Here is a 12,412-nt window from a genome sequence, read left to right as displayed (position 1 = left end):
CTCAGAGCTGGGATGTTTTTGTTTGTTCTGCTCCACAGAACTGGGATATGTTGGTGCTGCTCCACAGAGCTAGGCTGTGTTAATTCTGGTCCAAAGAACTGGGTTGTGTTTGTTCTGCTCCATATAGCTGGGTTGTGTTAGTTTGGCTATACAGAGGTACGCTGTATTAGTTCTACTCCACAGAGTTGGTGTATATTTGTTCTGCACCACAGAGTTGGGTTTATGTTAGTTCTGCTCCTCAAAGCTGTTCTGTGTTAGTTCCACTCTGCACAGTGGAGCAGTGTTGTGGTTGTAATGCTCCAGAGTTGGGCCATGTTATTTCTTCAGACCAGTTAAGCACATTAAGATTATGATGGAGCTGTTGATGCTAGCTTTGCAGGTGTACTTTAGCATACTGTTGCATTGATGTCCCTGGTTAAAGGCCTACTTTTTCCCATAAAACAACTGAAAGAAGGGCAAGACTGAAAATATAAAGCAAATATACAAGTTCTCAATTTCCAACTACATAAATTACCCTTGTATGCCTTGTCCCTTTTACAGGAAGCATACAATAGGGCATAAACTTTAAAAAGATGCAATTCTAAGAGAAACAGCAGAAGCAATAACCACAGAAAACCTCTTAGTGAAGAAAGACATGTTTTTTCTACTTCCATGTGACTTGGTATACCGGTATGCTACACCAGACATCTTGGCTGGCCAACAAACAGGAGAAAGCATTTTTTCATTCAATGTATTTCTAGTAACAAATTGATTGCTTGATCTGATACACTGATAGCATTACAAAGAAAAAAGTACAAAAACCTTCATACATTTTGTCTTCAGAATACTGCTTGGTAATCTTGGTTGTGAACTATGCCTGTTTCTGTATCCTATTCACAAGGTCCATTTACAATTGCCAATGTTTTGTGTACAGAGATGGAACTATCAATTCCCTTTGTTGACATCAGGCCTTTTGTCTGTACCCAGGATGCACACCAAATACCCATCTCAAGTTGTTGTTTACCTGAAGCTTTAAGGAGAAGATAGTAAACACTGACTCTAGGTGATTGTCACTGTTGAGATGACACCATGACCTCATTTGCATAAATGGGGAAAAAGGGGTTGTAGATGATGAGATGGATGGATGTAGTCAGAGTCACATCTGGACATTACAACTGAGAGTCACATCTGGACATTACAACTGAGCACACAAAGGGGTTGTAGATGATGAGATGGATGGATATAGTCAGAGTCACATCTGGACATTACAACTGAGAGTCACATCTGGACATTACAACTGAGCACACAAAGGGTTGTAGATGGTGAGATGGATGGATGGATATAGTCAGAGTCACATCTGGACATTACAACTGAGAGTCACATCTGGACATTACAGCTGAGCACACAGCAAACTCTGATCATTTTGCAACTTGAAGATTTCATTGATTTAGCAGAAAACAGACTTAATCCCTTCTTAGACACAAATCATTCCTGAAGCCATTCTGAGCACACCCTGTATCACTTCTCTAATGAGGCAGATCCCAAATGATGGATTTCTTCTCCCATACATTTCTATAAAAATGATGTCAAGGAACTTCCTAAAATCCATGCAACACATGTCCAGCTTCATGTTATTCATTTCTTGATTTACATGACAGCACTGCAGGGCCATCTACTAAGAATTTGGCACTGGTCATCAAACCCTATAGGACACTGTCCAATGATTCCAGGCTAAAGGACTTGGAATGGTGGTACAACCCACCTCAATAGTCAAGGATTACCTTTATTCCTCCAATGCCAAAACAGACAGCAACAAATGTTTTAGATAATGCCTGTGGAGCTCATCTGTGACTTAAAGTTGCAGGGTCACTACATTGATCAAGAATGGCCATTGCAGGTAACAGCTCATATAATACATTTGCCATTTGCATAAAGTAAACAATACCCTATCCTTAGAAAAATCTTGAATAAAACCCAGAGAATTTGAGGAGTTTCAAGAAAAACTTTTATGAGTGGGGTTAAGAACCCAGAGGAGTAGTGGGGGTCTTATGCCAAAAATTGTTGAAAAAAGTCTAGTGAAGAAGGCTGACATGAACTTTACAGAGGAGAAAGACAAACCTTTGTCTAATAATTCTGTAAGATATTGAAGAAACACTCAAATTAGGCCTGAAACATCAAAACTCCTTGCTTGCTCCAAATAAAAATCTCCTCCATTTATCAGCATAAACTTTCCTTGTACTAGGCCTTCTGGCCTCCAAAATAACATTCAAAACTTGTTGAGGAAGCGGAGACCCTCCAGGTTCTAGAACAGAATATGCCAGGCTGTTAGATGCAGGGACTGAATCCTGACATTGAGGAAATGATTGCCCGCCTGGGACAAAAGGTGTGGAATTGAAGGCAAAGGCCAAGGAGGCTCCTGCATAAACTCCTCAGCAGAGGGTACCAGTGCTGTCGAGGCCAATCTGGAGCTATTAGAATCATGGAGGGCTTGTCTTGTCTGACCTTCAAGAGCACCTTGGGAAGGAGAGGCAGAGGAGGAAAGGCATAGACGTGAAGATTGCTCCAACTGAATGATAGAGCATCCACTTTCCAAGCTGTGGGATGAAACATCTTTGTGCAAAACTTTGGCAACTGGAAATTTAGTGGAGAAGCGAACAGATCTATGTCTGGAGTCCCCATATCACTGTCAACTGTGAAATACATGAGGATCCAATTTCCACTCGTGGGGATCCACCATCTGTCTGCTCAAAACATCTGCTAAGGAGTTCTGTGCTCCTGGCAGAAACCTTGCCTGAAGAGTGAGGTGCATACTGAGAGCAGTCTCCCACAAAATCATAGCTTGTCTGCAAAGAGGGTGAATGGGTTCCCCTTGCTTGTTGATGTACCACATGACAGTTGTGTTGTCTGTTTGAATCAACACTTGTCCCGGGTGAAGTAAATCCTTGAAAGCCATCAATGCAAATTGGACTGCTAACATCTCCTTCAAGTTGATATGTAAATGTTGAAGTCTGGCAGGCCACGTGTCTTGAACCCATTTTCCATTGAGGTGTGCTCCCAAGCCTTGTCCGAGGCATCTGTCGTTAAGATCTGACTCGCCTCTGGTCGGGTCACAGAGAGTCCCTTGTTTAGGTGACATTCCTGAGCCCACCACAAAAATTCCTTTTGAATGCAAGGTATTATTTGAATGACAGTGTCCAGATCGTGGCAGTGTTGTGTCCATACATTTTGAGATACCATTGTAGCTTCCTCATATGCAGTTTGGCATTGGGAAGCACCAGAATACAAGATGCCATGAACCCCAAGGCTTGAAGGACTGTCCTTGCAGTCAGCCTGGACCTTAGAGACAATTGTGGAAGTAAAGAGTAAGGTTTCTTTGTTGTCCGGGGTCAAAAGCCATCTGGGAAGCTGTATTCAGTCTCACACCCAGAAAGCACATGTCCTGAGAGGGTACTAGACTGGACTTTGTTTCGTTCACAGAATACCCTAGGCACCTTAACACTGCCATAACATACTGTAGATGATGAAGAAGCTTGTTTTTCTTGAGCAAGAATCAGGCAATCGTCCAAATAAGGATAAATTTGTATTCCTCTTAACCTTAAGAAGGCTATCACTGGAGCCAGAACCTTTGTGAACACCCTGGTGCAGTAGATAAGCCAAAGGGCAATGCAGAGAACTGATAATGTAAAGTCCCAGCCAAACGCAGGAATCTCCTGCAACTGGGCCTGATAGGAACATGAAGATAAGCCTCTTTGAGATCCAGAGTTACCATCCAGTGATCTTTGCCCAACAGAGGCAGAAGTTGTTGCAACGTCAACATTTTGAATTTTGGAATGTCCAGGTATGTGTTGAGGATAGATAAATCCAAAATTGGTCTCCAAGTGTTTCCTTTCTTTGGTACAAGAAACAGGCGAGAATAAAATCCTAGGCCCACTTCTGACAGAGGACCTGCTGTATAGCCCCATTTGAAGAAGTAAAGAAATCTGTTTGTGAGCCTCTACTTTGCTGAGGAGGAACATCTGGCATGCCTTTGAAAGGAGGCAATGTGTGGAAATAAAACTTGTAGCCTCGGTTTATAATGTCCAACACCCATTTGTCCTGGGTGACTAAAAGCCAGTGTTGCTTGAAGAGTGCCAACTTTCCCCCCAAAGGAGCTGCCAGACAGGAGGGATCTGGCAGCCGAAGATTCAGGTCATTGGGCCTGTTGACGAAAGGACTGGCCCCTGCCCTCACCTGAGATTGTGCAGGGAACTCCACGTTCTAGGCCTGAAAGAACCTGAGCTCTGCCACTTTTTGGTTGTGAACTATGCCTGTTTCTGTATCCTATTCACAAGGTCCATTTACAATTGCCAATGTTTTGTGTACAGAGATGGAACTATCAATTCCCTTTGTTGACATCAGGCCTTTTGTCTGTACCCAGGATGCACACCAAATACCCACCTCAAGTTGTTGTTTACCTGAAGCTTTAAGGAGAAGATAGTAAACACTGACTCTAGGTGATTGTCACTGTTGAGATGACACCATGACCTCATTTGCATAAATGGGGAAAAAGGGGTTGTAGATGATGAGATGGATGGATGTAGTCAGAGTCACATCTGGACATTACAACTGAGAGTCACATCTGGACATTACAACTGAGCACACAAAGGGGTTGTAGATGATGAGATGGATGGATATAGTCAGAGTCACATCTGGACATTACAACTGAGAGTCACATCTGGACATTACAACTGAGCACACAAAGGGGTTGTAGATGGTGAGATGGATGGATGGATATAGTCAGAGTCACATCTGGACATTACAACTGAGAGTCACATCTGGACATTACAGCTGAGCACACAGCAAACTCTGATCATTTTGCAACTTGAAGATTTCATTGATTTAGCAGAAAACAGACTTAATCCCCTTCTTAGACACAATCATTCCTGAAGCCATTCTGAGCACAGACGCCTGTATCACTTCTCTTAATCGAGGCAGATCCCAAATGATGGATTTCTTCTCCCATACATTTCTCATAAAAATGATGTCAAGGAACTTCCTAAAATCCATGCAACACACTGTCCAGCTTCATGTTATTCATTTCTTGATTTACATGACAGCACTGCAGGGCCATCTACTAAGAATTTGGCACTGGTCATCAAACCCTATAGGACACTGTCCAATGATTCCAGGCTAAAGGACTTGGAATGGTGGTACAACCCACCTCAATAGTCAAGGATTACCTTTTATTCCTCCAATGCCAGACAGACACCGGCAACAAATGTTTTAGATAATGCCTGTGGAGCTCATCTAGTGGACTTAAACGTACAGGGTCACTACAATGATCAAGAATGGCCAGTTGCAGGTACAGCCCATATAAATACATTTGCCATTGCAGATAATTATAAACAATACCTCTGTGATACTTCAGAGGAAAAAGTAACTTGGAATAAAACAGAGAATTGAGGGAAGTTTGCAAGATATTGATACAATACATTTTATGGAGGATGGGTATTGTTTGGAAGAACCTTCAGAGGTAGTAGGGGGGGTTGCGGCATTCTTTGCCAAAAATGGAATGAAATGGTCTAGCTGAAGGAGGCTGAACAATGGAAAACATAACAGAAGGTGAAGGTTTATGGGAAGCCAGTTGGCTTTGGTAAGCATGACGTGTTAGTGTGTTAGTGTTTGGTAGGGTGATCACATGACATGCTGTCTTTAAAACAGCTTGCAGAATGGATAGGTTTTTGGTGGTGGCAAACGCTATGATATGTAGTCTGCATCACAGCAGAGCTGGAAGAATCCTTTGCATAGCTCTGATTTAACTGGAGCAGCATGACAGGGACACATTTTTTTTCTGCTTGAGAAGAGAAGAGTTGTTAATTTTGTTTTAATATTTTTCAATGTGCATTTGGAAATTGAGAGCTTGGTCAAGCCCTATCACTAGGCATTTGAAGGACATTGTTCTTTCCTTGGGCTGTGATTAATGCCTTTGATGTTTAAATATTTGTTTGCACTTGACACAAAATAATCTCCCAAACACATACTTGTTTTCCGGGATTGAGAAGTAGCTTATAACTGATCAGCCATTTGTGGAGGGAATGGAGATCAGTTCTGAGTTGAGACTGGATTGCAGAGTGTGAGGGCTTTGATTTGAAATAATCATACTGTCTGAATAAGGAATCCGAGATAACCGAGGTAGTTCACATTGTAGTCTGTTGATACTAGGGGGGTTGACAATGGAAATGAGATGCACCCTTTTAGAGTGCGACAGTTTCAGATAATGGATGGGGGTATGCCGTAGCGAAATCTGCAGACCATGTAGAGTCATCTGGGCTGATCCCTGTTTCTTGTAACTTCTGAAGAGGGAAGTTGTGGTCAATGAAGTCAAAGGTGTCGCTTTAATGTTAGAAGATGGAATTGTTAAATGTAGTTAGTGAGTTGGATGTATATTTTTTCTAGAATCTTACCTAGTGTGGGGTGAATGAAAATAGGATGAAGATGTGAGGAGAATTCTGTTCTGTTAGTAATTAGGAGATGAAGCAGGGAATGCTGGCTAGCATGTAGGTTTGTGTGGGTCAGTACACTGACCACACCAGCTATATGAAGTCATTGTTGGCAAGGAATTTGGCCATGTAAGTTGAATGGGGGCCTAGGCAGTTAGGGTTAAAATCCCCCAAAATGATAATATCTTTGTGTTTGGGGGAAATGAAGGTGATGTTATGAATAAGAGACTGAAAATTTGCTAATGATGAAGGGGTAGAAGATCGACAAAGGCAATAAGACAATGGCAATAAAAAAGTAGACTGTTTTTGTATGAGGGGAACTTAAGTAGTATCCATTTGGGTTTAGATTCAGAGGTTGAATTAACTTGCCCAATGATCTTGAGATTTTGGTGAGATTTGAATGCAGTGAGTTCCCTCTCTAGGTCTTTTGCCTGGCCTTGAAAATGAGATGTAGTGGTAGGAAGGGTGAAGATGTTAAAAAAATTAGCGGTGTTTTATACTCATGATTTTATTACTGCAGCAAAGTCTGCAGAATGGAAGGAGAAGGCATTACTTTAGTCAATTTATTTTTGATGCTTTGAGCATTGATTAGTGCATGTGAGATTGTGGAAGATGCATTCTGATGTGTGATGGGAGTATTATGGGGAGGGCCATTGTTGGATCCTACGTTTCTTTTAAGAAGAAATAAGAGGAAGACATAAGCAAATTTTTAGATATTTGTAGGACTCTATAATTGGGTAAGATAACACTGCCATCACCTGGCAGAGAGAGAGGGGCCAGCAGATAGTCCTGGAGCTGCCCTAGAAATTCATGTTCTATGGTGTACAGCCCTGTTTAAGGATCTACTGTCATGTTCGCAGCGAATAAGGCATAGGATTAGAGGTAGTCTAGGTCTTGTCAGGGCAACACAAGTCAGCAAAACATAACACTCATTCAAGAATTACTTACCTCTGTGCCATCAGGATCACTCCATCCAAATTAGTGTACCAGTCTTACATCAATCTGCACTACTACAAGGGATTTGTGATTCAGATGGAATGTGGGGTTTCACTTCGCAAACATGATATCAGTCTAAAAGATCCACTCACGGAAGAATACTGAAACCAAATAAATGAAAGGGGGGAGGGTTAAAGATAAAGAAGGAGTTGTTATTCATATAGGACAACAGACCGTCAACTTGAGGTATTTATTCATTTTAAGAAGTTAGTCCATTCACTGAAAAATTTCTGATTTCTATGTTACTAAATTGGATCACAATCTTGATGACAAGAGTTTGGGTGCCATAGGCTACTGTAAAATGGCCCCATGACACATAGCACTGTCCTGATGTGTACAGAAAATTGAAATATGACCAGTGACAATAACCAAATGAAACAACTAATTCTTGTTTAGACAGACAGACATATAATATTTACTCTCACCCTTTGATACTAATGAAATTTAAGGAAGTAGTTGAAAAGAACGATTTTTAGAGGTACAGAATGTAAGAATAAAATTCTCTTGTTGTCTTGTGAATGTTTCTGTAAACATCTGCATTTATGGTTTTCAATACTTCAAAAGACTATTACATAAAGCCTTAAAACATGGCAGACATCAGTCTTGCATTTCTAAAATAATGCACAACCTTTCTGAATTTTATTTATCTAGTCATTTATTTATATTATCAGACATTTTGGAGGCCATATTCCATTATTACCTCAGGCCACAAGACATCTACTCCACTGTCCATGATTGCTGATGTTTCCTCCTAAATGGCAATGACTTCTGACTTGTACTTGAAACTATAGCACTGCAGGAAGGAGGGGGAATGCCTTTCCCCTTTTACTTTCTTCTTATTCACCACATACAAAGGAATGTTAGTGTGCAATGGCCTCACTGCAGGCTGGGTTTGTGTGTTCCTACATGCACTTCCTGCTGATATATGGCTTGCCCCTTGCATTTCATCTGCTTGCAGGACCTGTGAAAAGATTCCCCTGTCTGCCCTGGAGGATGGTTCCATTTTCCTGATCCTCCCTATGAAGAAAACACATTTACTCTGACATTCATTCATCTGTTCCTAGTTCAGGCCTGCTTAATTGTGAACCAACAATCAGCCTTTGTCACTGGGGCACACAAATGCATAGGCGCCAGCCTACATCATCCAGCAGGTCTCTTGCAATTTCTTTATCAACCACACCAATGTATTTCATTCTCAGAGAAGATGTGGCTTTAAATTTTGTACTTTATTTTTGTAAACAGGCTTTTGAGCTTTGGAACTCTTGAATTATACTTCGCTCTGAGACATATCTAGGATGATCAAGTCAAATGCAATTTTACTAAATGTGCTTTTGACCCAAAACATAAAATCAAAACGAATTTGGAGTAGTGTTAAAACCAACCATTTTTACTCCCATACCTCTATACTAGGCCTGGAGCTGGGGCTGTACTTCATGCACTCCTAAAACTTTAAAGGATCATCTCTAAGGTCACTACAGTAGAAGGGTAGAGAGAAAAGCCCTATATAATGATTTTCACAGCAGTGACATAAAATGTAACATTTCATAGTGTTGTTCAACTATGGACTGGGATACCTTCTAAGACATATCTTAAAACTACTGTACAGATCACTTCTGAATAACTTACCTGTCTGTGCTGTAAATGTTAACGTGTCTGTATGTTGCTGAAATCCTCTGCCCTTGTAGTAAACAGTAATCCTGAAGGCTTGCCCCCTCCTCACTACTAGGCAGTGGATTCCAAAGTCCGACGTTCTGTGCCTCTTGTTGTTCGTCTCACATTCAAGGTCACATCTTTCCATCACAAGAACTACAACAAAGATTAAAAGCAGAGCTCATTTAGAAACAGATGCAGTAATATGAATAGTACACAAACACATCAGTGAGGATTCAACTAATCTAATAAACAGTAGTTGTGAATAAGTGACTTTCAATCTTCAGGAAAAGATTTTAAGTTTTAGGACTAGATAAAAGTAATGAAATAAATACCATCCAAGTAATAAAAGTAATGAAATAAACAGCATCCAAGTAATAAAAGTAATGAAATAAATACCATCCAAGTAATAAAAGTAATGAAATAAATACCATCCAAGTAATAAAAGTAATGAAATAAATACCATCCAAGTAAGGCAGGAGGCAGCACTGCAAGGGATTGCACCTGCAGCACCCATGTTACTCTGGCAGTTAAAGACATTAGAAGGTCAAAGCATGTTAAAATAAAGTACTGTGAGTACTGAAATATCAGAATTATGCACATGCTCAATCTAATAACATGTTATGAAACACTAACAGTATCATGCTGGTATGTCTGTCATATGGGGGCTAACAGTGACAGTCTGCTCAGGAACTCTCTTATAGTAATGCATTTGCACGACTAAATCTAATTGTCTGTTTTGCAACTGTCTCATTGTAAGGTGCACTTGTAGGTTAACAGTGGTGCCCTACCTTGCAACAGTCACAGTGACATGGTAATATGGCAAACAGTGATAGGCTGCCTTATAACAGTCTCAAAGTTACATGTTAGTGAGGATAACAGTAATATCCAACCCTGTAATACTCACAATAATATGCTAGTATTGCTAATGGAGATGGCTTGTCCTGTAATAGTATCAAAGCAGCATGCTAGTGGGGCTAAGAATGATGTCCTGCCATACCTCTCAACTGTCCAGATTTTCTCTGGATGTCCATATTTTTGCCTTGTATTTTTGATCTGCTCATCATAAAATTTGTGAATTGCTGGCAAATCACTGGGATGATCTATGGATTTGAAACTCTAAATAATGATATTCATTTGAGTTTCACTTCATACCCTTCAGAAAAATGCATGCTAAGATAAATTATTTTATTCTAGCAACTTTCTAAGTTTATAAGAGCAATATTTAAAATCCGTTCCTATTCTTGGGTTTTTGTCACCCCATTATGACAGACTTTGTCCAGATTTTTTGCACTGAGGTTGAGAGGTATGTGTCCTGCCCTACAACAATCTCAGTACCATGTAGGCATGGCCTATTTCTACAATAATCTCATAGTAACATTGTGGTATGGCTGACACCTACAGGACTGACAGACAGACCTATATCTCATGAGTCATGTAACAGGCATTGCACTGTGAAGCAGGTGGGAGTAACAACTCTTATTACTGCAGCATCTTTTACTGTAGGACTATCAAGGAGAGACTGACTAATGCACAAAAAGAAACAATGCCTTAAAAGTCTTCATGGAAAAACGAGAGATGCAGGTATCTTGGAACAGTAATCTGTACCAATTGTCACAGCCTTTTGATGACAGATGATACTGGTGTTCTGAGAAAAGTGAAATTCTGTGTGTGTTATGGTTATGGTGGCAAGGCTTAAACCTTTTTTATACACCTTTATTAAATTCTCACTTAAGACATAGGTGCACATACATTAATGGAAAAGAAAACAAACTACATTAACATTTTTTTCATTTACATAGATTATACATTACATATATGTTTTCTTATGTTTTCCTCCTTTATAACAACTCTCATTTAATCCAACATTGCATACATTGTTTAATTCCTGCCTTCCCTTAAACCTCACTCTTCCTTGTGAGCATTATCTTGCATGTACTGTTTTTACAAATTCAGTTTATTGCTATATAATTTGCTCCTTCTCTTTTGTAAAGATCCCACTTTCATTTTTACCTCTTTTATAATATTCAGTACTTCAAATACCATTGGTTTAGATTTTGATTTCCATTTTCTAGTAACTTTTTTGTTTTGTAAACCAATAGCATTAAATGTAATATGGTCATCCTATGTCTATGTAATTTCAGATCCTCTGTCCCAGCTCAGAATAATTTCCCAACTTATAGCCATTTGCTCCCCCAATATTTCTGACAGAATATTGTGTAGGGAATTTTTAAAATCTGCCAGCTCATTACACTCCCCCAAAACATATTCCCAGTTACTTCTTTCTTCCCATCACATCTCCAACATTTGCTATCTACCTGAGGAAAAATTCTTTGAAAAATATCACGACAAAAATCCAGAAGGTTTACGATGTACAATATTGGAACATGTTTGTGAAAGGGGACATAATTTAGACGTAAAGAATAGGCTCCTACACAAAGAGATGATTTTTATTTTGAAGTATGGGACTTTAAGTCCAGCAGGTATTAATGTGGAATGTAACTGGAAATTTTTTTTAACTTAATTGGATGCAGTTATGTAATTAATGTGGATTGATTTTGTTATAAAAGTTTGAATGCTTAGTGTGGTTTTATTCTCCTTTGAAGGCTTTTATGCCGAGGCGCTAGGGAATTTTATTAAACTCTGTATATTGGATCCTGGTTTTGTCATTATTTTTGCTTGGCCAGAAGTGGTGAGCATTTTTCTTCGTTGTTACTGAAAAATTCTTTGAAGTCTGTTTAGGGTATAAAATACCTATGCAAATACTTCTAAGTGAAAATTCTAAACCTTGTGGACTTTGTTGCATACTTGAGAGCCATACACATGTCCTGTCATTGTTCCCTTGTAAATAGCTTTTCCAGTCTCTCTTCCAAATCTTTTCTAACCTCCCCTGATTGAATCTTTAGTTATCACGCCATATTCAGATTGATTCTTATTATCACGCCATACTCAGATTGATTCTTATTATCACGCCATATTCAGATTGATTCTTATTATCACGCCATATTCAGATTGATTCTTATTATCACACCATATTCAGATTGATTCTTATTATCACGCCGTATTTTGTGTCCTACTAATTATCCCCTTTTAAATAGCTGCTTCCACTCTAGATCTGACTAAATCTTTGCAGGAGCAGGCCTTTTACTTAGAACTCCTCAATTCCTTTCTCTTTGCTTATACTCTGATCTCAATCCACGGCAGGGAAGGTAGTCTCTATCCTGCAGTCGAAATGTTTTCCTGGCCTGTTCCCTTTCTAACATCTTTCCCTCCCTGGTTATTTGCTCCTAATACATTGATAGCTATGC

The 12,412-nt window shown here is 39.7% G+C and overlaps 1 protein-coding gene across 1 annotated transcript in view; it reads right to left on the bottom strand.

Moving 5' to 3' along the window:
• TGM2 (transglutaminase 2) overlaps positions 1-12,412 on the bottom strand; it is a 596,777-nt gene that overhangs the window by 461,902 nt on the left and 122,463 nt on the right. The window contains exon 2 of the mRNA XM_044090196.1: positions 9,081-9,260. Coding sequence (XP_043946131.1) covers positions 9,081-9,260 — 180 coding nt within the window. The remainder of the gene's footprint in view (positions 1-9,080; positions 9,261-12,412) is intronic.

Source organism: Protopterus annectens, chromosome 12.part0 (genome assembly GCF_019279795.1).
Source record: "Protopterus annectens isolate FY-2018-M chromosome 12.part0, PAN1.0, whole genome shotgun sequence".
NCBI lineage: Eukaryota > Metazoa > Chordata > Ceratodontiformes > Protopteridae > Protopterus > Protopterus annectens.
The sequence above is the reverse complement of the archived record's forward strand: the minus strand, read 5'-3'. Positions and strand labels throughout refer to the sequence as shown.